We start from the raw sequence: 27,928 nt of genomic DNA, 5'->3' as shown, positions 1-27,928 counted from the left end.
GAGATCAGGGGCGCTGGGCGGGGTCAATCCTGACTGACGGCACCTCTACCCAATCACATGCGCGCAAGGCTTCCGCGTCGCACTCTCCGACCAATCAGCTGTAGCGGAGGGCGTGACCGCAGTCCGAATTTTACGCGGCGCTACGGAGTGAAAACTAAACCGAGATGGAATACGCCAGTCTGAACCGGTTTCAACCGGTCTTGCGTGTGATGCATGAGACTACCGAGGAGCTGGGTCACAGTCTCTCGCAGATATCTGCGTTCAAAACAACGGTTTTCCTGCAGTAGACAAAAGAATAAACCAACGATTGGTTTGATGCTGTTGTTATAAAACGGAATGAGTAGTTAAAGCGAGCTGTAAACCGTCAGATCAACTAACACGAGCTGCTGACTGAAAGAGGACCTGGACTCAATCACTGAAGACAATAGTTAAAAATAACACCGAAATTGTGTTTTCATTTATCGTTTGTTTCGCACTATAGTGAGTTTGGCTATACAGTGAGTAACCAGCTAGTTAGCATTTGAAGTGAACTTGCTAACGTTAGATGCTCAGATTGCATTTTTAATGCACACTATATCCGTGTAAAATGAGATAAATACACTAGGCGCTTTTTTTAACCTCACGTCTTGATCTTGTTTTGACGCGACGCACGTTTCCAGGACACTTAACCTTGTTGCTAATCCCCAAACCACGTTAGCATTTTTGTAGGGTTTTTTTCAGCGTGAAGGAGTTTTGGTTAAAACAGGTAAGTTAAAGGTTGTTCTTGAGGTGTTTGATGAAACGGTTATCTGTTATAAATAGTATCTACTGTGATAAGTGAGTTGAATGAAGTGCTAGTTTGCTGACACACTGCTAGTATTGAACAGAAACGAAAACGCGTTTTGTTCCTCGTCGTTGCCCGTAACTGCAAAGGCGCTCAACTAGAATTCAAGTGGGCTGCTTTCTAAAAAGCACTCAAGTGTATATGAAGATCTGTTTACTCAAATCCGTGTTTACGCTTTGTGTTTTTTAACTGTAAAGGTACACATTTAAGGTGTTAAACTTCCATGTTAACACTTTTTTTTGAAGCGTTTGTCTAGTAAAAGTAGCAGTTGTAAAGGTGAACTCAGCAGAACGTTTGTATTTCAGCACAACTGCATGCTTAAGTGAAGTGTTTTGTGGACCCACGTGGTTTGAGCCATTGGTTTGGTATCTGATTCTAGCAGATTATTCTAATACACATCTAGTAAACTGTTAGGATGAATTGTCATATATGTGTCTATTGATGTTTGGTAACTAAAAGGTGTTGACTGTCTTGTCTTACAGCTCTATGCCGGCAGACATGACCATGTTGGCAGATCACACAGCACGGCAGTTGCTGGACTTCAGTCAAAAGCTAGACATCAACCTGCTGGACAATGTCGTCAACTCCATGTACTATGATGTGGGATCTCAGGTACGAGTCGATTTGCCAAATCCAAGACAATTCTGAATGTACACGTACGGTGCATCAAAAGTGGTTTTCGTTTTTGATTATTTTAGCAAAGACTGGCACAAGAAGTTCTCACCAACCTGAAGGACCACCCAGATGCCTGGACCAGAGTGGACACCATACTGGAGTTCTCGCAGAACATGAAGACAAAAGTATGTTAACATTTAATGTGTTTATTTCTGCATTTAGCCAGTGTATAGTGTCTAACTGACTAAATGCCAACCGTGATCACGCTAAACTGATGTTTACTCGTTTTGCTGTTTGTATTGCAGTACTATGCTCTTCAGATACTAGAGACCGTGATCAAAACACGCTGGAAAATTCTTCCTCGAAACCAGTGTGATGGTGAGGGACCGTACGACTTCAATCTGAACATTCAGGCTCACTGACCTTTTGTTTTTTATGGAAGATTTATTGTACACCTCCACATTATATAACACTGCTGTCATGTGAAATCCTGATGACTTTTAAGAAATACACAAATAACGGACATCTCTCTCTGTCCATAGGAATTAAAAAGTATGTCGTTGGGCTGATTATTAAGACTTCCTCTGATCCCAACAGCGTAGAGGTAATAAAAATGCTTCGTTTCTACAATTTGTACCAATTTGTAAATGACTTAAAAACAGATGTTTGCAACCAAAATATTAAAAAACATTTTCGTTAATTTAAATAAAATAACTCAAATAAACAAACTTTAATCCATTCTGTTTTATTTAGCATTCAGTTAATTTTTTTTAGTTAACTATAACCCTGATTGGTACTAGTCATATTGCTGAATGCATCCATGTTGACTTGTATTTGTACTCTTACAGAAGGAAGGGGTTTACATAGCAAAGCTCAACATGATCCTGGTGCAGGTGAGTGTGTTTTCAGGAATATCTGTTGTTATATTATGAGAGTGAAGGGCTCATGGATTTATAGCTGTTGATGTTTTTCTGTTTGTGTGTAGATTCTGAAGCAGGAGTGGCCGAAGCACTGGCCCACGTTCATCAGTGACATTGTGGGAGCGAGTCGCACCAGTGAGAGCCTGTGTCAGAACAACATGATCATCCTGAAGCTCCTCAGTGAGGAGGTGTTTGACTTCTCCAGCGGGCAGATGACTCAGGTCAAAGCCAAACACCTGAAGGACAGGTACACATGCCTGCAATATGTTACCGTTGCAGACTTTGCAGGGTGTGGTTGGCAAAATATTTGTGGTGGTATTTGCTCAACCTGTATCCCTTTTTTTCTTTTTGCAGTATGTGCAATGAATTTTCCCAAATATTCCAGCTGTGCCAGTTTGTCATGGTATGTTGCAGGCATATTACTACAACATTAGAGTTTTTAGTATTAAAGGTATAGTTCACCCAAAAATTTGCTGAAAATGTACTGCATGTCAAGCTGTCCAAGATGTAGATGAGTTTTTGTTTGATCATGGGAAAAGATGTGGAGAAATTTAGCATTGCATCACTTGCTCAGCTGTGAGTGGGTGCTGACGGGTGCTGATAAAAACATCTTAATAATCCACAATTTTCCCTTTTGGGTGAACTATTTCTTTATGTACAGTTCAATATTTTCATGCCTCTCATTTTTAAACCTGACTTGATGCTTTGTACATCAGGAAAATTCCCAGAATGCCCCTCTAGTCCAAGCCACATTGGAGACCCTCCTTCGTTTCCTGAACTGGATTCCACTTGGCTACATATTTGAGACCAAACTCATCAGCACGCTGGTGTACAAGGTAACGTGACTCGAGGTCTCTAATTGTAACTTATTTGATTTAGTAAAATGCTGTGATAGCAGGCTGGCATCACTCCTCTCACAAAGGCGCACTGTCATTGATTCAGCTTGCCAGTGCGTAAGAAAGAGAGGTAAATCATTGGATCGCTGGCTGTTCTCATTGGACCTCTGCTCAAAGCTTTGTGTCCGAGCTGGTGCTTCAACATTTATAGCCTCTCACTTAGTGAAAATCACTGAGTGTTCCAGAAAGTTTATGGTTTGTGTTTGGATTTATTCCACAGTTTCTGAATGTTCCGATGTTCCGGAACATCACTCTGAAGTGTCTGACAGAGATCGCCGGTGTCAGTGTTAGCCAATATGAGGAGCAGTTTGTCAACTTATTCACTCTCACCATGGTGCAGCTCAAACAGGTACACCAACCCTATTCTTCTTTTTTTTTTTATTGAATGCTTTTATTCAGCAAGGACACGTTAAATTGATTGAATGTTACCATAAGACATTAATAATGTTAGAAAGATTTCCATTTCAAATGAATGTGAACTTTCTGTTCTTTAGAGAATCCTGAAATATAAATATAGTAAATAAAGTGTTTCAGAGTTGAATTGGTAATATTAAATTTTCTTAAACCGCAAATCAACATATTAGAATGATTTCTAAAGAATTGTCAGTAATGATGCTGAAAATGAAGCTTTGCATCACAGAAATTACATTTTAAAATACAAATATATTACAGTACAAACGCATTTGAGTGATAAATGTGATGATCAAACACTTATGATGTGACAAAAATATGTAATGGAGGCTGGGTATTTAACAATTTAGCAATAAACATTTATTCAAAATAAGCCTGACATCAGTACACTTAACATCACTTATTATAAATCACTTTAAAACACATAGAACTCATATATTATTAGGGGTGTGCACGGATAGTCGAACATTCAAATATTCATTCTGCTCTAATTCGATTGAATAAAAATGATATTCGAATTGCGCAAAAAAAAAAAAGTTCACAATAAAACCTAATTTGGTCACTCTCTGTGATTCTCCACGGACTCTCCTCTGCTACTAAATTTATTTCAAAATGGCAATCCATATACAGCTATGATCAGCTGTTCCTTCATCTTGGCTGAGCTTTCAAGGTAGTTACGGGAAAGGAGGAAAGCGTATAACGGAAGGACCGCGTCGCTTCCATTGAGCGCGCACACCGCGCGCCTCTATTGGAAATAACAAACTTCAGCGCGCAAAAGACGCGATATGTGAACGGCCCCTAACAACTGCGGTCTTCTACAGTACTTCAAATATGCCGTGGAGAATCACAGAAAGTGACAGAATTCAAGAACATTGTTGCGGCATCTCTCAAGCAACGAATAAATACCGCTAACTTGGAGAATGCAGTGAAAACTCCGCTTCTCGCGTCTGCCCTAGACCCTCGGAACAAACATCTCAGGTTTCTCGATGAAAACATGAGAGAATTAAGAAAAAAAAACTTTATTTGAACATTATCAGAACATTTTCCTTGATGCGAGTGTTGTGTCACCAACGATGAAGAGGATGCAATGCCCACTCGTCGGAAAAGGCTGAGCCAGTTCTTCAGCGATGATTACAGAGAGTCCAGCTGAGACGAGTGGGGACAGTTCTTGCTGGAGCCATGTATTCCACCAGATGAGGATCCCATTTAGTGGTGAAACAAAAACACGAAGCGCTTCACAAAACTTATTCGCTAAGCACACCGTTATTTGTGAGTCCAGCAAACGTGTGTGCCGTCAGAGCGTGTTTTCTCCACGGCCGGCCTTATTGTTAACAGACTAAGGAGCCGACTTTCCCCCGATCATGTTTACATGCCCGTGTTTCTTTAAACATGTAAAACAATAGGGGGAAAAAAAGCAAAAAAAGATTTGCTGACAGTTTCAAAGTTAAGTGTAGGCTACGTTCTACAATAGCCTAATAGCTGCAGGCTGCTTTACGTTTTTTCTTTGTTCACTTTTTTTTTTTTTTTTTTTAAATCTTAATTTGTTTGTTTGCACGCATTGTTAAAGGTTTTCAGCTACAAAACACGATGTGTAATGTTCAAGCTTATTGTGTGTAAGCTTGTTCAAAATGACGGAAACAATAAATGTTGCTGAAAAATAACGTCTGTCTCATTAAACTTAATTTAAATAAACGAATATTCGAATATTCGTCTTTTGTGAGCTCAAATATTCTAATGTTATATTTGAGGAAAACGCCCATCCCTTATTTATATATATATATATATATATATATATATATATATATATATATATATAAATAATAAAACTCTTCCAAATGTAAACATCTAAAATCAATAAATAATATATACCGTAATTCCTCAAATAAAAGCCGGGGCCTTTATTTACCTGAACTGCAGAAGGTAACAGGCTTTTATTTGAAGCAGGCTTTTATTAGAGGCAGGCCTTTATTTCTAATTCCATCTGTTTAAGTAATTGTTTTAAATAACCCGTTTTAAATTTAAAAGCGATAACGTTCCAGTGGACAGAGATCATAACATTAGCACAGAATCAGTTCAGAATCAATCACCAAAAGAATCAGTTCGGTTCAGACGCTCTCTGTGTCAGTCTGCGTCACGCTGAATCACGTATGCGCAGTATCATCAGCTCCTCAGTTCTCAAATCGGACGCGTCCGACAGAAACGCTTCTCAGTTCAGTGTACTCGTGATCCGAAAACCGATGCAACCGGTTCTTAACTCGAGAACGAGAAACGCTCCGGCAGTGGGCGTATACGTTTGTTATCTGGCTCTGCTGCACAAATTTTCCCCCGGCCTTTATTTGTCTGTGTTGACCATGCCCCCGGCCACTATAAGAGGCCTGGCATTTATTTGACTACCGGTTTTTATTTGAGGAATTACGGTATGTATATATTTTTCACAAATTCTGTGTTGTGTGTTTTCTGGTAATCAAATGAACACGCAGAACATGAGGATTTATATTTAAAGTTTTTTTGCAGTTTAATATTCACAGACACTAGTCTATATCTATATCGATTTAATTTAAGTGTACTGACCTGTTTTTTTATTTATTCATCAAAAATATGACAGATTCTGTGAAATAGGCTTATAGTGATAATACCATTATAGGCTACAGTAAATTCCATTTTATGACAGGATTCATAGGGCCTACTAATGTGGCAAACTAATATGATAATCTCATTGTGAGTATAAAAGACTGTTTTTATTTACTTTGTAGCATTGCATCTCACCAACTAGATGACAACGTAGCATTAAATCACCATTAAACTTGACTCGAGCCACCACCGCACTGCCATCTATTGGACTGCAGAAAGATAATAACTTGTCAATGTTATTACTATGTTACTGACACACTATTCTAATTTAGGAAATGTGATCGATGTGATAAGCATGAATTCTGGGAAGCGGCATGGCTAGTATAAACACAATTTATTTGTGCGCGATTTCTAAATCTCTTTAGAGCAAGATTTTCCAAGGCCCTGACCTCCCGCAGTATGTTATCTGAACCAATCAGGATGCAGCGCGCCTAAGTGGATCACGAGAACAGAGCAGACTGTGCATATGCCTAACTCCAGGTTCACACACACTGTCTGTGATGCGTAGCCTTTTTTTTTCGAGCCCATGTTAATGGAACAGAACATTCAGAACTGCATGCAGTAAAAAGATGAGAACAGAAAAGGTTATTAATAGAAAGGTGCGAAAAGATTTAATATCTTGTGCGTGAGCACAGAGAGAGTTGTGAGTGCACAGGACACAGGTTGAGCGAGAGGAGACGCGTTGTAAGGCAGCATATATCTGAGCCTTATACAGTCTATGATCTGAGCATGCGCATCTGGTTTTGTTAACGGAGCAAAGGAAATCTGCGTGCGAGTCAGTGATGCGCGGGTTGATCCAAAATGTGCGGGTGCCTGCGGTCGCCCGCGGTTACGAGTTATCCAAAAATATTTTTAATGATATTCGGGTCGCGGTCGGTCGGGTCCTTTGAAATAAAAATGCCAATTAAACCGTTGTCATTTATATAGTACTAGACACATTTTTGAAATACATAGGCCTACACTTTATTGGCTGAATAACTGGCATGAAGATGACGCACGAGCTCAGTCTGCACGTAGAGATGGAGGCGGCAAGGAAGACTGAATGGGAGCAACGTCGCTGTTTTTGGTAAAACATGATTTTGACTACTTCATTAAGTTTTGTTTTATAGAAAACTCTTTTAAAAAGATTTTCGTTTTGTATAAATTGTATCTTAATTTTGATCAATGTTTTATCAATCAGTTGCCCGTATTTAATAAATAAATAAGAAGCAAATATATAGCCTAGCAGAAAATGTAATAAGGCGCCGGCACGATCACTTGCATTGCATGTGAACTAAACTCAGCGTGTGCCTCCCAGATTTGAGAAATATAGGCTATATATTACAGAAAGCTTGAAATGTCTTTTAAATGAAAATATTCAAACCAAAATAAATGGGCTACTCTCTGATGTAATCCATATGAAATGTGCATTTCTCTCTGGCGTTCATGGCGAATCTGCATCGTCAACTTCATCTTTGCAGCAACACAGAAAACACCAGTTTATTACTAAACAATTAAATCACTCCTTGCATATTTTCGAACCAGCAGGCCATAGCGTTGGCGAGACCCCACGGAATGAGCGAGCGGATCGGGATATTCAGAAATGCGCTCTCCGCACACGAGCTCTGATCGGAACAAACCTGAGCCTCAATGTCTGCTGACCTTGCAGAAACATACAAATAGACATAGCCAGACTAGACTATTTTAGTACAAATTATGAGCTTACTGATGATTTTTTTATAATTCTTGACAAAATTATAATATTAAGGTGGGTTTTTTTTTTTTTGTTGCCTAGTTAGTTTTGCCTACGTTCCTATGTCCCAATGACGCTACGATGAGCATTTACTGCTTATTAAAAATGTGGGTCAGGAAGCGGATCGGGTACAATATTTTATTTTTTTTTTTGTGGTCCGAGTTGCGGGCGGGTTAGTTGAAAACGTCGGTCGGGTGCGGATTATTAATACATTGACCCGCGCATCACTGGTGCGAGTGGATAGATTCGCGCTCGCGCATTATTTTAATGTGCTTTCGCGATACAATAATGCGCTCTCATTGCTGCTTCTGAACTGCGTAGATATAACTTACTATATACGCACTGCAGATAGAGTACGTGTGACCCTTGGGCAATAAATATATTGGGCAAAACATAACATGATAGGTAAAAATTGATAGCCTGAATGCACTGTAAGTCGCTTTGGATAAAAGCATCTGCTAAATGCATAAATGTAATTTAATTTATAACACCTGAGGCACCGCTACAGTGAGCTCTATGACCAATGCATGGCAAAAAAAAAATCCCTGAACACGGTTTTATTTTATTTTTTTATTTTTTTCCATATGTCTAGACATTTTGTTTGACATCTTTACTTAGTGGTTATTTTGACTTATGTCTGTTCTAGAGACATTTGATAAAGCTCTCATTGGTTTTCTTTTGGAAATATGTTTAAAATGTATACTGAATGCATTTATGACTGTAAAGCATGTCTGTGTGTCAAAATTGTGATTAAAATCGAAATCGCAAAATTGATTAAAAAAATTGTGATAGGTTTTTTTTGTCCATATCGCATAGCCCTAATGTGGGGGTGGGTCTATATTTTCTGTATAAAGTTCATATCGGTGGCATATTCGCCAATACTGATAAATCGGCACATATCGGCCGATTTAAAATCGGCAAAACAATATATCGGTCGGCCTATAGTCTAAACCAGTGGTTCCCAACCTTTTTCAACTCGCGGCCCACACAACCAAACACATATGTTTGCGTGGCCCACTGCAAAAAAATTAACTGACCCCGCTATTGTTGGGTTAATAACTTAGTAATCAGAAGCTGATAACTGTATTTATCGAATGAACTAGGGCTGTGCGATATGGACAAACAAAAAATAAATTTGCGATTGATTTTAATCACGATTTTGACACACAGATATGCTTTACAGTCATAAATGCATTCAGGATGAATTTGAAACATGTTTCCAAATGAAAACCAATTAGAGCTTTATCAAAAGTCGTAACATCTCTAGAACAAAAATAAGTCAAAATAATCACTATAGTAAAGATGTAACAATTTATAGACTTAGGGCAAAAAATATAAATAAATCCCGTATCCAGGGACTTTTTTTTTTCTTTTTTGCCATGCATTGAGCTCATAATTGTGGTGCCTCAGGTGTTGAAATAGATACGTTATACATTATACAGGTTCACATGTACTCTGTCTGCAGTGTGTATACAGTATGTGTGAGCGGTGCAGAAGCAGCAGCGAGTTATTGTAACGTGAATGCACGAGCGCAAATCTCTCTGTTCGCACGCAGATTTCCTTTCCGTAAGGATAGCGTAATGTGGGGGTCAGTGCCGCGGAAAATCATGCCATAAAGCGTGATCGTGATTATTATGACGATTTCGATTAATTGCAAGGCCCTAGAATGGACTGGAAATGAACAAAGTAACTCGAGCTGGCACTGCTCAGCAAAACGGGAAAACTAGATCCAGGCTGAGCTCGGCAGCGGGTCAGTCAGCGGAGCAAGCGGTCAGGGGGGAACACGTTGAGAGCCATTTATGTTGAATCTGTTGACAGTTTGAATTTGTAGTTCTGTAACATGTGCAGCAAAAATATTTAAGATAAATTTGTGGTTTATTCTCAAACCAATCACCGAGCTCGAATAGTGGAAGCATAGTAACAGTTTAATATTTATTTTTTAATTATATGAAATGATGTTATGTTATGACTTAGACATTTTTACATATATTAACAATATTATTATTTTTTTTAAGAGTAATTGGCGGCCCACCTGCAATATCACCGCGGCCCACAGGTTGAAAACCACTGGTCTAAACAAAAGTTTGCAGCATGTGGAGTCTTGAATTTGACTAATTAAACTCAAAACTTTCACATTATAATTTTGTGAAACGTTTGAGCTATTCCGAACCTATAAGTATTAATTTTTATACAACACCTCAAATGCACCACAAAAAATTAGTGAAGTTTCCAAAACTATAACCCTCATTTACTCAACAGATGCTGCCTCTGAACACAAATATCCGTCTGGCATATTCAAATGGGAGAGACGATGAGCAGAACTTCATCCAGAACCTCAGTCTGTTTCTCTGCACCTTCCTCAAAGAGCACGGACAACTGATAGAGAAGAGACTGAACCTCAGAGAGACGCTCATGGAGGTACACACATAGTTAAATGTAGAGAAATAGATGGTAAAGTGATGCACAAACTCCTTATTGCTTGACTCCTGTGTGCTCAGGCTCTGCATTACATGCTGCTGGTGTCTGAGGTGGAGGAGACGGAGATCTTTAAGATCTGTCTGGAGTACTGGAACCATCTGGCCGCTGAGCTCTACAGAGAGAGTCCCTTCTCTACCTCCACCTCTCCACTGCTCTCAACCAGCCAGCACTTTGACGTACCGCCCCGTAGACACCTCTACCTGCCTGTGCTCTCCAAGGTCAGTTAGCCACGGTGTACAGCAGCTCTGCCTCAAAATATTGGTCACTGGAGGAAAAACTGACTGCACTCTTGACCTGTCTCAGGTGCGTCTGCTGATGGTGAGTCGCATGGCCAAACCGGAGGAGGTTCTGGTGGTGGAGAACGATCAGGGCGAGGTGGTTAGAGAGTTCATGAAGGACACCGATTCCATCAACCTCTACAAGAACATGAGAGAGACTCTGGGTAATTATTATGGGCTGTTCTAGAAAACTGAGGGGAAAATGTAGATGGAGAAAGCTTGATAATGATGTGTTTCTCCTGCCCAGTCTACTTGACTCATCTGGACTATGCGGATACGGAGCGGATCATGACAGAGAAGCTTCATAATCAGGTGAACGGTACCGAGTGGTCCTGGAGGAACCTGAACACGCTGTGCTGGGCCATCGGCTCCATCAGTGGCGCCATGCATGAAGAGGATGAGAAGAGATTCCTCGTCACTGTCATTAAGGTGTTTATTCATGCATTTGTTATTGCCTATCAGGAAATGTTATGTAAAAACTGAAATTTTGCTGTTGCATGCTATAACACCGTAAATACTGTGTATGCTACTGCTTTTTATTAACAATGTAATGCTTGCTTTTAACAAGAATGCATTCAGTTGATCAAAAGTTACAGTGTAGATTCTTTCAGTGTTTCAAAAGATTTCTATTTCAAGTAAATGCATAGGGTAAAATGCATTTGAACTTTATGTATCAAAGAATTTCTGCAAATAAATATAAATAAAATCTGCAAATAAAAAAAAATAAATATTCATTGATAATCAGAAATGTTTCTTTAGCAGTAAAGGCCAATTTATACTTCTGCGTCGGGTGCGCGTAGAAGGTACGGCGTAGCATACGCATTGACGTGTACCATACGTCGTACCCTTCGCCGTACCCTGACGCGCACCTCCTCAAAAATGTAACTACACGTCGCGGCGACGCGGACCGCAAGATCTGTGATTGGTCGGCTTGGTAGCAGCGCATTTCCGGCTACGCATTTCCGGCGTGTTCTTCTGCACCGCCCGCCATTTTTAAATTCAGAAGTTCAGGTGAAAGTTCAGTGAAGAAAATGGAAATGGACCAAGTGACCGAGCGATTAGTTGAAGAAGTGCGGAAATACAGCCATCTGTATGACTCGTCTTCCGCAGAATACAAAGACTGCCAGATGGCAGCGAATTCGTGGAGAGAGATTTCCTCCAACGTCGGAATCTAAACACAGTGGAACATTAAAACCCGCCCCCGCCAACTAGCGTTTCGGCGGTGCAACTGCAGAGCAACGCAGACATAACGCAGAAGTATAAATGCTCACGACGGCGTCACCTACGTGCGTAGCCTACGACGTACACTACGGCGTACCCTCGACGCAGAAGTATAAATTGGCCTTAAAGCAGCATATTAGACAGATTTCTAAAGGATCATGTGACACTGAAGACTTGAGTAATGATGCTGATAATTCAGCTCCTAACACAAGAATAAACTACATTTTACAACAGAAAACAGCTATTTAAAATTGTAATTTTTTTCACAATATTTAATTGTATTTTAATCAAACAAATGCAGCCTTGGTGAGCAGAAGAGACATTTCAAAGACATTAAAAAGTCTAAAGGCAAACACTACGTTTCTGTTTCTGTCTTAGGACTTGCTTGGTCTGTGTGAACAAAAAAGAGGGAAAGATAACAAGGCCATCATTGCTTCCAACATCATGTACATCGTCGGCCAGTACCCACGATTCCTCCGGGCCCACTGGAAGTTCCTCAAAACTGTCGTCAACAAGCTGTTTGAGTTCATGCACGGTGAGGAGTAGATTGAGTTCAAGTGTTCATGCATGGTTTTCTTTTTGTTTTTCTTTTGCTAATCTTCTCATAAGGGTGTATATTAATTGGAAAGCCTCTCTCTCTCTACATCTCTCTCTCTTAGAGACCCATGACGGCGTGCAGGACATGGCCTGTGACACCTTCATCAAGATTGCTCAGAAGTGCAGGAGGCATTTTGTGCAGGTTCAGGTGGGGGAGGTGATGCCCTTCATCGACGAGATCCTCAACAACATCAACACCATCATCTGTGACCTGCAGCCACAGCAGGTGCACACGTTCTACGAGGCTGTGGGCTACATGATCGGAGCACAGACAGACCAGACAGTCCAGGAGCGACTGATCGAGAAATACATGCTTCTCCCCAACCAGGTGTGGGACAGCATCATCCAGCAGGCCACCAAGGTGAGAGCCTGTGATATTTTAATATTGAGATACTGTTATAGTTTTATTAATACATTTAATTGGTTATTTTTATATTTTCCATTTTTATTTTATAAATTTGTGAAGGAAAAAAAATATTTTATATATATTATATTAATATATATTATAATTTTGTTTTAGTACATAAAGGTAAACCATTGTTTATTTATTATTATTGTATTTTTTTTTTTACATTTTTTTTCAGTTTATTATTTACATTTATTTTAAGTAACACTTTTTCATATTGTTTTTGTTTTAGTTAACTATAGTAGCCTATGTCTATATAGTTTCTACTCATTTTTCAGTAGTTTATTGTATATCTTGATTTTTTTTCATTTCCAATAAGTTATTTTTATTTTATTTTTTGTTTAACATATATTTTAATTAACTTTTATGGTTTTAGTTGTCATTTTAGCTAACAATAATAACCCATTATGAAACATGTAATTAATCAAGCTTCTCTTTTGTAATAAGTTTCATTTTAATACTCCGAACTTTCCAAATGAAAACCAAACGGGGTCTTACAATAGAAAACAGGGTTTTCCTTGCTCTTTTGAAGGTTTATACTTTTAATGTTAAGTCAGCATGACCAAGATTGATACAGCAACACTTGCACTCAAAGCACATGATGTTTCTCTTCAATCAGAACGTGGACATCCTGAAGGACCCAGAGACTGTGCGTCAGCTAGGCAGCATCCTGAAGACCAACGTGAGGGCGTGTAAAGCTGTGGGTCACCCATTCGTCCTGCAGCTGGGACGCATTTACCTGGACATGCTCAATGTCTACAAGTGCCTGAGCGAGAACATCTCTTCTGCCATCCAGAGCAACGGTGAGACATGGAGCACATGACCCAACAACTGCCATGTAATAATGGCTCGTGTTAAACTCTTTGGTCTTCCTCTGCAGGTGAGATGGTGACCAAGCAGCCTCTGATACGGAGCATGCGGACGGTGAAGAGAGAGACGCTAAAGCTCATCTCTGGATGGGTCAGCCGCTCTAATGACCCACAGATGGTTAGTTCTGACCTTCCTAGATGCCAAAACAATGAGTCGGGGTTTGATAGCAGTTCAAAGAGCGGTTGTTGTCTCTTCAGGTTGGAGAGAACTTCGTTCCACCTTTGCTGGAGGCGGTTCTCATCGACTACCAAAGGAACGTTCCAGCAGCTCGAGAACCAGAAGTGCTTAGCACTATGGCAACCATCGTCAACAAGCTCGGCGCTCACATAACAGGAGAGATCCCCAAAATATTCGATGCTGTGTTCGAGTGCACCCTTGACATGATCAATAAGGTTAGTCCATCCTCTCTGTCAGTGCAACAGTTTCATTTCACTCGTGTTGTTTCTTCTGAATCCAACCAGCATAAGTCTAGTAGAGAGTATACACTATGTAAAGAGAAGCAGTTAATCAAGATAGATGTCAATTTTCAGTGTCTCAAAATGTCTTGGCTCACAGTAAATGCTTAGCATTAATTAAGTTTCTTAAAATGTGCATTTGGGAATGCAAAGTGCACAAATGCTCTTCTTCATCTCTCCCCTACCAAATCGTGCAGGCCTTTTTTAATGATCTGTTTTGCCTTTGTCAGAACTTTGAGGAGTTCCCCGAGCACAGGACGCATTTCTTCTACCTGCTGCAAGCTGTTAATTCGCAGTGTTTCCCAGCATTCCTGTCCATCCCACCGGCACAGTTCAAACTGGTTCTGGACTCCATCATCTGGGCCTTCAAGCACACCATGAGGAATGTGGCCGACACAGGTGAGCGGGGAGAACAAATAAACACGCTTCTTTGTGAAAACAAAAGGATAATAGCCAAGCATCTGTGAACTGTGTGTTTCTGACAGTAATTGTCCTGAGTCACATGCTTACTGTGTGTTTGTGTGTCTCCAGGGCTTCAGATCCTGTTCACCATGCTGCAAAACATCGCTCAGGAAGAGACAGCAGCTCAGAGCTTCTATCAGACATACTTCTGTGACATCCTGCAGCACATTTTCTCTGTCGTCACAGATACGTCTCATACTGCTGGTCAGTTGCTAGGCAGAGAGAGAGTGACATGTTTTCAGTGTAACTAATGGAGCTGTTATTTTGAATAAATTTGCTTCACAGCAGTCACGCAGTAAATCTCACAAACACAGCTGATCAGGTCATTTTCCACCTGAGGAAAAAAAAAGTTTAGGCAAAATGTAATGAAAATAGGATTCTTTTTTTATAGATATCATTATTGTTGCGTGCATTTCTCTTTAAGTAAAACGTTTAAATTGTGATGTGTTAGTTTATACTGATTTAAACCTAGTGCATTAATAATATTGCAGGTTACTGACTCGGAGGTTAAAATCATTGTGTGTGCTTGATGTATGTTCTGTGGTTTGTGCCGGGCAGGTCTGACGATGCACGCCTCCATCCTCGCCTACATGTTTAACCTGGTGGAAGAGGGTAAAATCAGCAGCACTCTGAACGCAGGCACCACGAACAACAATCAGAGCTACGTGCAGGAGTATGTGGCCAGTCTGCTGAAGACGGCCTTCCCACATCTGCAAGAGTAAGAGCAGCCTAGAGCATGAGGATTGTGTTGTCAGTGTGTTGTTGGCGGCATGTGTTTTGTGTTAATGTTTTTTTTTGTTTTTTTCCAGTGCCCAAGTGAAGGTGTTTGTCACGGGTCTGTTCAGCTTGAATCAGGACATTCCTGCCTTTAAAGAGCACCTCAGGGACTTCCTGGTCCAGATCAAGGTATGTCACTTCCTCCCTGCTAGATTTTTAATATAAATATAAATTAATAATTAACTTTTATCCCAATAGCCACAGTGTTTAAATAACTGCCTCTATTTATATAAATATTTGTATTTTAATAAATTGATTTGTAATAATTATTAGTTACACAGTAATATTATTAAAATGCTCTGTTATGCATAATAAAACACATCATGCGTATTCAATTTTTTTGTGAATTAGAAATTCTTTTAATTTAATCTTAGCTCTATCCAAGCTAAAATTTTTGTAATTATATTTATTAAATAGTAGTTAATAATTCAAATCCTTTTGTCATTTTAAATTATAATTCAATTATTAATAATTAGTAATGAAATGCTCTAATTTATTGTGCAAAATGTTTTAATGTTGATTATATATTAGTTAATATAATCAAAATGCTAATTTATGATTAAATCAACTTTAATAAATTAAATTAATCTTTTTTTATAGTAAAGTTTTATAGTAGAGTTACTATTTGTTATTGTGCATAATGTTGTTTTAATAAATATAAATGTTAATTACATATTGGTTAAAATAATCAAAATGCTGTTATTATTATTACTACTAATTAAATGTTATTAATTAAACATCATTAATAGTAATAAAATTACTCATGAATAATACATTATTAATACTAATAAATAAATTATTGTGCATGTTTTAATTTATAGTGACATTAATTATATTGAATATCAATGTTAATTTAATATTAATAGCTAACATAATTAAAATAATTATGCTAGTTTATTATTAGTAGTAATAGTTGTACTATATAAACAGACTTGTGGCAATGACACAGTTTCTGGCCTTTCAAATGGATATGGATCTGTTTTTGATTCTGGATAACATTCCCAACTCTAGCTAATACTGATTACAAATGGATACATTGTTACAGTCTGACATTAAAAATGTTTTTATGTAAAGCTGCTTTCACAAACGTATAATGGGAAACACACTGTACAACCAGCGTGACTTGACACCGTGTTCATAATCACTCACACTTTGTGTTTCAGGAGTTTGCGGGCGAGGATTCGACGGATCTGTTCCTGGAGGAGAGGGAAGCATCTCTGCGTCAGGCTCAGGAGGAGAAACATAAGCTCCAGATGTCTGTCCCAGGAATCCTCAACCCTCACGAGCTTCCGGAGGAAATGTGTGAATGAGCACCTGGACAGTTTTACACTCATGAAGGAAGTGTGTGTGTATAGGGAAGTAGCAGTCAAATGAGGACAAATAGGAAAATGGATCCAGATGTTGGTTGTTTGTCGACCAAATCCATGCCACTATGTAAATTAAAGACAGTTATGAGTAACCTGACTCCTCCCAAACCCTTTGGTTTTACATAACAGAGCATTTTATATGGAAGAAACTGTCTATCTCTCCTATATCGATTTACTGTATATGCTTCAGTGTTTCTGTTCAGTATGTTTGCTAATCATTTTAATGTCTTCTCAGCCTAATCTGTTTGTGAATATGTAATATACAGTGTGACAGGCCAGGGAAGACAGAAAATGACTGCGCAGGAAGAGATTTGTGTTGAGCTGTGTGACTCGTGAACCACAGTGAGTGAATGTGACCATTTAGGATCAGTCCTGATGCTGTTCCTATCTTTATTGGGGGGTTGTGTGTGTTTATATATATATTTTTCATTTGATTGCAGTATATGAGAGAGACAAGTCTTTTTCATTCTACCAACTCGCTGAGTGTTTTTTTTTTTGGCATAGGGTTGTCATTAAAATGAAAGGGTTTGTTCGTATCTTCCTATTTGTAAAGCTGTGTGTCAGTACTATGGAAACAAAGTTGGTTATTTTTACAAAGCATTGTGTGTGTGTGTGTGTGTGTGTTTGTGTTCATTTTGCCTGTAGAGCTTGATTATTTTTATTTAAATACATACATTAAACACATACTGTTACTTTTATTTAATTATTTGATTTAACTTTTAATGACCCCAAACTCTTTGCAAATGAGCACACACACACACACACACACACACACATATATATATATATATATATATAATCTGATGTATTACCCATAACTGTTGTATATTTAATGTAGGTAATACAGTATAGATGTGTGACTCTGGAGCACAAAACCTTTTTAACAATCTTAGTTTTAACAATACATTGGGTCAAAACTTTTTTTTTTATGCAAAAAATCATTAGGATATTAAGTAAAGATCTGTTCCGTTAATATATTTTGTAAATTTCTTATGGTAAATCTTAATTTTTAATTAATGATAAGCATTGCTAATGACTCCATCTGTACAATTTTAAAGGCAATTTATTTATTTTTGCATCCTTTGATTCCAGGAGCCTCATTTATCAAGTGTTTAGGAAAAGGATCTTTATTTTGTCCTTATATTTAAATACATTCGTTTCTTATAAGTACAAGTTGGTAGATAAAACACTTGTGCTTAAACACTCATTGTGCTCACATCTGTGCATACACACTTGATAAATGAGGACCAAGATTTTTCAATGTCCTATCTTAACAAACCATGAATCAATGGAAAGCTTATTTATAACGTTTTCAAATGATGTGCAAATCTCATCCTTAAAAAAAATTGACATTTATGAGTGGTTTTGTGGCCTAGGGTCACATGACAAAATTGAAACAGCTCACGGACACGTGCTCGACAGCAAGACATCGCGAGATTTCCGAAGAATGGTCGAAAGGGCCGGAAGCAGGCGTTACGAAAACAGCCGATGTGTAACAAACGGTAGCCCCTCCCTCTCTCTGTGCCAGTTTTCCGAAAAAGTCCGAACGACCTGCAAGACGGCTCGGCGGAAATAGCCGACGTCTCGCACAACGTTACCCGCTCACCTCCGAGCAATCGCGAACATTCCCGGAAAATACCGAACATTCCCGAAGTCGTCCGACGGAAACAACCGAAGTGTAACTCCCGTCCCAGCTCATCATGGCTGCCGTATGTGCTAGTCTGCACAGTAACGCTCTGCTCGGAGACTGACTCTCCGCATCCTTTAGTGCCTCACATTTACTGTCTCCAGCCTCGACATCTCGGTAAACAATCCCGCTTGCATGAGCCCACATCTCCCTGGCTGTGTTGTCTCATAATAGCGAGCCTTCATCAAGCATTTCGTCGGGCCTTAAACACCCCCTTAAAAAAGACAGAGAAAAACAGGCAACATTTTATTACTCCAATGGTCTGAATACACTTTACGGCTTTATGAACCATGTGTGAGAACTGCGCCGAGCTGCTGGAGGTGCTCAATGAGAGTAAGTCAACAGCTTTTGGTTGTTTTTTTGTTGTTGTTTGCATCAAGTTGTTAGCTTGACTGTCCGAGCATGCGGCTCGCTGCCTCGCTTCAGCGCAGATTTTCTTGTATAATATTTAATGTTTCACACTTTTTGTCAACGTGTGCATTTAAAAGAGCGACCAAGCACCTTCTGGCTGTCATTACTTCACGTTTGTTTAATTCTGATGTCTGTTTTTATTAATGCAATGCCATTTGAGCGTGTTAGCCCCTCCTCATCATCATTTCAGAATTAAATCGTCAAAGAACAACATCCACCAGATTCGCTGTTTATTTTGACCAGAAGCATCAGAAAACACCTTAATGTGTGCGTTGACCATGAGCTTGTTTGAATATGCTTGGAGGCTGATGAGAAGTTGGACTGACTTGCATTAGCATTAGCCATTCAGAAGTGTTTTTGACATTGTCATTCTTCAAAATGCACACAGATCAGCATCTGATCAGCCAAACACGATCCATACTGCAGTGTAATTCCGCTCGAGCTGGTGATTTATGAGGGTTCATGCGATAATACTCTGCTGGTACAGTTATAATGTCAGATTGTACTCTATTTCATTGTGTGTGTGTGTGTGTCAGCACAAGTCTGTTCGTGCACGCTCTGTAATTCAAAAAAAGATCAAAAGCAGACAGACAGTCACTAAACCAGTTGTGCCAGACATCATAAAAAGACATGAATCACGGGGCATTTTAACTAGATTCGAAAAGTTCTGCTATTAAAGAGTCTTTGTCATTATTTAGTCGTCCTTGTGATGCTCAGGTCCATAATGCTTTCTTCTGTGAACTACAAACGGAGATGTTTTAAAGAATGTTCATGCTGCTCTTTTCAGTGCAAAGATACAGTAACCAGGAGCTTTGAATCTTTAAAAAGGATAAAAAGCAATGCAGTGTAAAAGTAGTCTAGGCAGTTGCATGCTATATTTGAAGTCTATTAAAGGAACAGACAAAATGTAATTTGTCATTTGCTAAAAATCTTCTCCTCTATCCAAGCTCTTGTATGTTGTCCTGTTTTTTTTTTTTGCATATTCAAATCAGCACAAACTGACTTGGTAAAAATTAATTTAGTCTGTTCATCTCAGAACTTTTTTTTTAAATATCAAACAAGACGTTAAGACTTATTTATGGTATGTTTTGCCATTTTTGTGGTACAGCTATATGAAAAAAGAGCAGCTTGAACATTCTTCAGAATATCTTTTTTTTTTTCTTTTTTTTTGAAGATGAATTAAGTTTTAATTTTTCCATTGGATAAATAGTCTTGGAACAACACAAGGGCAAGTAAATGATGACAGAATGTCCATTTTGGGTCATTAAGGTCTGACTGTTTTTCTCTTGAAAAGAACTGAATACTGTGAGTCAGTCAGTCTGTGTTTGCAGGTTTGCTTTTTTTTTCTGTGCCGTGAGACTTTGAGGGTTTTCTGGTGCTTTTGTGGTTTCAGCTTTGATAACAGATCCTCATATCACAGCGCCGTCAAACTGTTTCTTAGTCCTTGAACACAATGCCCTGGATTGTTACTGTAGAGCTGTGTGGAAATGGCAGAGAAAAAAAAAGACAGGAAAGCCGTTTTACAGAAAGAAAGGACGAAAATCTCATGTAGGTCAAGGCTAACCAGCTGCTTGAGTGAACTTTACAACCCAAAGGTAGCATTCCCGAGTCCAGCAACTCCCTCGTCACTGTGGAAACCATTAATTGTGCTGTGTGTGTGTGTGTGTGTGTGTGTGGTTGTGGCTGTAATGAGCCTGCTTAATGTGATTCCCACATATAGTCTTACTGTGGGGAAAAGAAATAATAATTCAATAAATATATGGTAAAAATAAAAATAGGTTGCCATAACTTTGAAAAAACAGAAAAGTTTGACAGATTTAACTTAATTTGACATTAAAAATATATTTTTCATTAACTGAAATAATGATAATATACCAAAAGGCTAAAATCTGTCGCATGTCGAATCAAAGTAGTTTAATCACAAGCAGTTTTTCCTCAAGATAAGATAAATGTATATATATATATATATATATATATATATATATATATTAGGGCTGTCAACGAATATTCTAAATTCGAATATGCATTCGAATAGTTTTAAAAAAACGAATTTCGAAGGTGAAAATTAATATTCGAATTAAAAGAAATGTGGAAAAAAAGGCCCGTGGTAGTAGAGGCGTGGCTGTCTGCTTTGCGAGTGGGCGCCCTGATATATATATATATATATATATATAGAAGGTGCAAAATGTCACTAACACAAAATGTATCATGGTAACATGCATTAAAAAATGCTCTAAGTATTTATTTAACACAAGATAAAACTCCTGATGCATGTAGGCCTAACTGATATGAAAATAGTAAGCAGAAAGATTTTTTTCAATAAAAAAAAAAACACCAAATGTGTCAAATATGTCAAAATTGTCACTCAGGGTATTTTGGGACTGTATTTGTATTTACTGGTACTGTAAAATGTCTCATTAGAATTACATTCATTAACCTGTTAACTGGTTTCCGATGTAGCTTTTCTACAGTCTTTTACTAATCTTTAAAATGACACTCATTTTTTACAGCGTGAGAGTGCTGTCTTGATTGTTCTCTGCCAGGTTCACTGGTTTTCATTTGATGTACCATGGGATGTTTCACAGATTTATTTGTTTGTTTTTTTTGGTTGTGTTTTATCACTGTTTCTCTTACTTTCTTTTTTCTTAACTATTAAACCTGGTTACCTTGGTGTGTAAGTTGTCTTTCAGCATTTGCTGTGTCTCTAACACTGATCTGATCCCAGAGAGCTCTACAGCCCTGTAGCCAGTTCATAACAGCTTTCTTTCTCTGTGTGTGTGTGTGTGTGTCTCTCAGTCTCGGATGCAGACAGCTCAGACGGCCTGCAGCTGAAGAAGGAGCATGCCTTAAGAGTCTTCACTTACATCAGCACATGGACACAGAGGTCAGTACTCAGTCTTTCGCATATTCAGACATACAGTTACTCATTCATTCCTTGATTGGTTTGTTTAAATGTTTATTTGTTCATTTCTCAGGTGCTCATTTGTCCAGTTAATTCCCTCAGAACTCATTCCCTCATTGACTTCTCACTCACTTGGATGTTTATTCATAACCTCACTGCAGTCTGTCGTACATTCACTCATTCACTCACTCATTCAATTGCTTGCAGATTCATTTACTGACTTTCATTGATTCCATTGTCTGCTCACCCACTGTATTTATTTATTCATTCATTCATTCATTCATTCTCATTCCTTTACTGATTTGCTTACTCATTCACCTACTAATTTGTTCACTAATTCACACATTCATTCATTAATTCATTAATTCATTCTCTGTGACTCGCTCTGACTTGCTCATTCATTAGTTCTCATCTTTGCGCTGATTCACTCAATGGCTGCATTTACACTGCATGTCGTGTAATTTAGAAATGACTGGTATCCGATATCTGTGTTTACATAATTCCTGCCAAAAATGATTGCGAGTGATCGCACATGGTAGATCGTCATGTTTTGAATAGCCTTGCTATTAAAATTATTTATATCATTCACGTCGAGTGGCCATTTGGCTATTATTTGCCAGCATGGACAAAGGCTGTCATGGATGTTTTGCACCTCAAAATCTCTCAAAACGGATAAATGACAGAAAATGTCGGTAATTTGCTATCTTATATAGCTCATTAGAGGTAGGATTCTTTAGTGAAATAAAGTAGCGCCAAGATTATAGTTAAATTAATTTGAATGAATTAACGCGAGAGAGAGACCATGCAAATGTGAAGCTTGCAAAGAAGTGAAAGTTATCACCTCATTGCAGAGAAGTGTAATTTAGCTTTTAGTAGCGAAGCTGTTGTAATTATAAAAATTATGGGGCAGAGGTTGAAAATCATTTTTTAGTTTCCATTTCAATAAAATGCGAGCACACCAGCATTAAAACGCTATCTTTATGGGCAAACGTGTCACCCTCACATTGGGAGTTCTGAAGGGAATAGGATATGTGCGTTTAGATGTAGGTCGGCTGTCCAGATATCGGATATGTATCTGATTTAAAACCACATTTGGAAATTGCTCAGATCAGATGCGAAAAAATCGGATCTCGAGTGTGTTTTTGTGTTTACACGCGTGTATCAAATTCCGACCTGTGTCAGATGTGGGGAAAAAATCTGATTTTTTCTATCTGTGTAAACAGCTCATTCATACCTCTTTCATTCTGTCACTGATTCACGCCCTCGCTTATTTATCGATTCACACACTCATTTGTTCTCATTCACTCACTGTCTTGCTCATTCATTCATTCATTCTCGTTTGCTCACTGATTTGCATATTCTTTAATTCTCATCATTGACTCAATGTTGTTGTTCTCTTTTTCATCATCCACATTTTTTCATGAATTAATGTTTTGTGTTGTTTGACCTGTTGTTTGGATTGGATTTAAACTCTGTCAAGTGTGTTAAACAGAACTGAGTGTACTACGATCTCCTTATAGCACTGTTAAAGTAGCCAAAATATTTAATAAGCAAGCAGATTAGATGCTAGAACCATGTAAATGATGATCTGACGGCCGATTCTCTCCATGTTCATCTGCAGGCAGTGTCTGTGCTGTTTCAAGGAATACAAACACCTCGAGGTGTTCAGCCAACTGGTTTATGCCCTCATTAACTTGGTTATCGCCCAAGTAACCAACCTTAGGGACAGTCTACACAGTGGCCATGGCAACAGTAGGACTGAGGGGGAGGAGTCTGAATGGGGCTCCGCCCAACCACAGCCGTCGCCCTGTGAGGACGAGCCACTGAATGTGGAACGGGACTCTGCTGAAGAAGATGGTGGAGTGGAGGATGGAGATCAGCACAAGAACCAAAATCAGGGGGTCAAACCGGATCCCCAGTCCAAGCTCAGTGAACCCACGGCGGGCGGGAATGAGAGCAGCCTGGACCCGTTTGCATCCTGGAGCGCAGAAGACCAGGAGAAACTGCTGCTGTGCGCTGCCAAGATCTTTCAGATCCAGTTCCCCCTGTACACGGCCTACAAACACAACACACACCCCACTATAGAGGTAATACTCACTCATATAGGAAACAGTTTTCTTACTGTCTGGATTCCCAGGTTTTTTTGAGGCCTTGAAAGTTCCAATTGTGGATTGGACTCTGAGATGTTGGTGGCTTGGCATTGCACTCAAGCTTGCACTCAGTTGTGGAGGGTTTGATGAAATGATTGGAGAAGTCTCTATACGTCACCAAAATGTATCCTTTTACTCATCGATTCAGTGATAACATTTTACAAGGTCAAAAACTTTAAAAATGAAACATTCATTGATTAAAGGGGTCATGAACTGACTTTTTAATTATTTTGTACTGTTCTCTGAGGTCCCCTTATGTTATCAAGATTGTTAAATAAAAGAAACGTAATAATTTAGAAGTATTAAGCTATTTTCTGTTCAGTTTTTGACCCCCCTCATCGGAACGCTCTGTTAGAATTTTCGTGGGGGATTGCAGACTTGGAAATAAGTGCTACTGCTATGATTGGCTAATAGTTGTGTATCTTTGACAGTGTATATCCTACACAGATGGATGCTGCTGTGATTTAGGTTAAATATACATAAATACATTTCAGACAATCTGTTGAACACACAAAGCCATAGTGACCATATAATAAAAACAGTTGTGCACACTTGTGTGTTGCGATATTAACATTGGATCCAATATAGTCGACACAGCATTGTCTTTGTTTTAGTTTCAACATTTCTGGAAATCCCGTGTCAATTGTGCCTTGTTTGTAAATGAATTCTCAGTAAATTAGTTCTTACTGATGGTCTGGATCTTCATAAAAAAAATATAAAAGTTAATCCACTCTTTTTGGGATCTAAACAGAAGGAAGGCAATGCAAAGACTGTGTTTCCACAGCCTGGCCCTGCACACTGTCTTGCGGTTTTAAGAGCCATCTTTATCATTTGGTTTCTTTGTAGACCTGCTTGTTCACCTCCCTCATAAACACTTCATATGCAAATCGGTGGGCGGGACTAAACAGGCAGCGATGTAGAAGCAGGCGTTGATCATCTTCTGCGAAGGCAGTTCTTAGCCACACACAAGCTGTCGGTTTGACTGACTGCCTTCAATATAAGCTATTTTTAGACTAACTAGAAAGTTTTTAGCTCTGAAACTTTTATAGTACAATGACCTCTTCTTATGTGTCAAAAGATCAAGGGAATTTTGGTTTCTCAGTTCATGCATGACCTCTTTAATAGTTCACAATAAGATTACGTGCATTAATAAAAATGAAATTTAATGCATATACATTTTAAGTGTAAAAATGATGTCTGAAAACATCCCAGAACTAAAAGATGCTCTGCTTTTGAGACTCGTAGTGTTATTGCTGTTCTATAGTTCATTTACATGTGCAGTTGTAATCAGGTTATTGTGTAGTCAGGCTGACCCATAAAGACTCAAGTATGCACAGCACATGCGTAATCGAAAATTTGATGGATTAAATGCACATCATACATCACTTTTGTCTTTCAGAGCAAGCCCACAACGTCAAGGCCAGTTGTAATAGTTGCGCATATTTACAAAACGAAGCTGGGCTACAGTCATTTTAACATTTTAAAAAGACAAATGACCTAAATCAGATTTTTCAAGTGCGTGGTAAATCTGATCATTGTTGTCAGTACTGAGTACTTGTGCCTGTTGCTAATTTATTGGTAAAACTTTTGCTCTGGATGTTTTGAAAGCATTTTTTCTTTGCCAACCTACCAATTTGGTCTCAACAGAAGTAATATACACATAACATCAGAGTTATGTGTGTATATTACGCTCTTCCAGTTAGTGCTTTTTTATTGCTAAATGATTTAGATGAACTGAATAACCTCAACAAATCCTCAAAACAAATATAGAAGCTGAAAAGTTGAAGTATGGTTTTATTTAGGTCGCTGTCTGTTTTTTTAATATCCGTTTGTTGTTTTTGTCCTCAGGATATCTCCGCACAAGAGAGCAATATCCTCGGCTCTTTCTGTGATATGAATGTAAGTCTCTCTCTTTCACACACACTCATTATGATGGGCTTGATTACACAGTTTAGAGATAATTCATGACCACAATAGATGGTGAGTGGATGGAGCAGGACTAGTTTAAACTGACTCTGAGGTCAAAGCTAGTGTGTGAAAGTACGAGATGTTCCTTGTTTAGACGTCGGCTAGCATGATTCATCTGCACTCATGAATCATCACAGGTTTTAGTAATTAAATGCAAACTCTTCATACTCAAACTCTACATACGGAAGTTTTCCAAAGCTCCTTTGAGGTCATATAAAAAAGACTCACATCTTGGGATTTTTTTTACATTTTGTTTGAAGCCTGTAAAAAGTTTTGCCTGGAACTATTTTGATTCATCTGTTGATTATTTCTCATAATCTTTGCTTGACATGCAATAAAAAGATTTTATAATAATAATTATCATTATTATATTACATTTATATAATCACAACAGGTTATTATATTACTTAAAATGACATTTGTCTGGTAGTTATAGGACTATATATAATTATCTTTATATTATGATTTTAGTACTTGTTAAGATATGGTCTTCATACTAGAGCCCGACCGATATGGATTTTTGGGGGCCGATGCCGATATTAACTCGAAAAGAGCCGATTTATAAGCCGATATTTTGATTTTAAAAATAATCTGGATATTAGACCCATTTCCTATAAACTGCACTTACACAACATTCAATAGCAAAATATCTGCCTGTTCTATGTATGTGGGCTGTATAAACCATTTTCCAGAATGGACTATGTTAAAAAAAAGCCTTAGATTACAGTCTCAATGACTAAACAATTGCACATCAAAAGTATATATTTTTTAATGATCAAAAAACAGTCTGGTTTTAAACATTTAACACTTTTACTTTCTTCCAGTTGAAGCTGGTTTTAACAGTCTGTGTGTTTACTGTAAATAAATTATAATACTAAAGTTAAAGTATTTGCAGAAGTAGTCCCACACTTTGCTGCTACAGCATTCACCTTTTTCAGCCATCTGTAGGCAGAAAGAGAGACAGAGAAAGAATAAGCATGTGTATTAATAATATCACCATGTATCATTACTCATGTCATCATTAGAATTATAATAATAATAAACTGGGATCTCCTACATAGGCAAAAATGAGAAATATATATATATATTTTTATTTGTCAAGCAATAGGTATTACCTACTTATATTTAACAATATTATTTCAACATTTTCCTGTTATGTCTGTAAAGCTGCTTTGAAACAATATGTAAAAAAAAAAAAAAAAAGCGCTTGTTCAGTTCACATTTATTTACATGTCCCCTCTGGTTTAATCATTTCTGACGCAACTACTGTAGTTACTGTAACTACACTATATTTGCTCTCACAGACACATTCACAACAGACCCGTATATCTTCTCCTCTTCTCTTTGTGCAGTCTGAATCAAAACATCGTCTTGCCTACTATTACCGGAAGATTACGAAATCAATTCGAAGTTGAATGGTTAACGTTAGTGTCATGAACACACCGCTGTCAATTTTGAGAAGAACCACCTTCAAACAAGTTAATAGCAAGCATTTAAGGGGCCTGCTAACAGGGGCGCCCCCAAGGGGTGGCCAGGGGTGGCCGTATAAACTCTGGCCACCCCTGCGGCCACCCCTAGGATTATTTACAGTGGGTCCTATTAATTTAAATGCAGAATGTAAATTCACAATAGTTTAAGAAGTGAAAAAAAAGTGCAGCACCTGATGCAGCCACAGTTTTGCGTCTCTGAGCACAGGGCCGGCCCGCGGTATAGGGGGTATAGGCAAATGCTAAGGGCGCCACTCATCCATAGGGGCGCCAGAATGAGTGAACCAGTGAATTTTTTTTATTTATTTTTTTATTTTTTTTTACATATATATTTTTTTTATAATAGGCTACTATTTAAAAACCATTAATTCGAAATACTACCAA

General features: G+C 38.4%; 2 protein-coding genes across 3 annotated transcripts in view; both read left to right on the top strand.

Moving 5' to 3' along the window:
* Nucleotides 1-164: 164 nt before the first annotated feature.
* On the top strand, nucleotides 165-17,536 carry xpo1a (exportin 1 (CRM1 homolog, yeast) a). Its single transcript, XM_059554748.1, has 24 exons — nucleotides 165-745; nucleotides 1,306-1,435; nucleotides 1,522-1,623; nucleotides 1,744-1,816; nucleotides 1,981-2,042; nucleotides 2,287-2,331; nucleotides 2,424-2,605; nucleotides 2,713-2,761; nucleotides 3,075-3,194; nucleotides 3,475-3,603; nucleotides 10,288-10,446; nucleotides 10,527-10,724; nucleotides 10,810-10,948; nucleotides 11,032-11,213; nucleotides 12,384-12,540; nucleotides 12,665-12,963; nucleotides 13,628-13,811; nucleotides 13,889-13,995; nucleotides 14,076-14,270; nucleotides 14,564-14,732; nucleotides 14,865-14,999; nucleotides 15,354-15,513; nucleotides 15,605-15,701; nucleotides 16,736-17,536. Exons 2-24 carry the CDS (start codon nucleotides 1,310-1,312, stop codon nucleotides 16,880-16,882), a joined length of 3,216 nt encoding a protein of 1,071 aa, XP_059410731.1. The 5' UTR covers nucleotides 165-745; nucleotides 1,306-1,309; the 3' UTR covers nucleotides 16,883-17,536.
* Nucleotides 17,537-18,452: 916 nt separating this feature from the next.
* The window catches only part of LOC132144029 (ubiquitin carboxyl-terminal hydrolase 34-like), a 66,084-nt gene continuing 56,608 nt past the window's right edge, over nucleotides 18,453-27,928 (top strand). Inside the window, exons 1-4 of one of the 2 annotated variants that reach the window (XM_059554741.1) lie at nucleotides 18,453-18,959; nucleotides 21,834-21,921; nucleotides 23,561-24,026; nucleotides 25,938-25,988. In XM_059554741.1, the coding sequence (XP_059410724.1) occupies nucleotides 18,917-18,959; nucleotides 21,834-21,921; nucleotides 23,561-24,026; nucleotides 25,938-25,988 (648 nt within the window). In that variant the 5' untranslated portion in view covers nucleotides 18,453-18,916. The remainder of the gene's footprint in view (nucleotides 18,960-21,833; nucleotides 21,922-23,560; nucleotides 24,027-25,937; nucleotides 25,989-27,928) is intronic. The other variant, XM_059554742.1, reaches the window with a different exon arrangement.

The sequence above is a fragment of the Carassius carassius genome, chromosome 7 (genome assembly GCF_963082965.1).
Source record: "Carassius carassius chromosome 7, fCarCar2.1, whole genome shotgun sequence".
In the NCBI taxonomy this organism is placed as follows: Eukaryota; Metazoa; Chordata; class Actinopteri; order Cypriniformes; family Cyprinidae; genus Carassius; species Carassius carassius.
The sequence above is the reverse complement of the archived record's forward strand: the minus strand, read 5'-3'. Positions and strand labels throughout refer to the sequence as shown.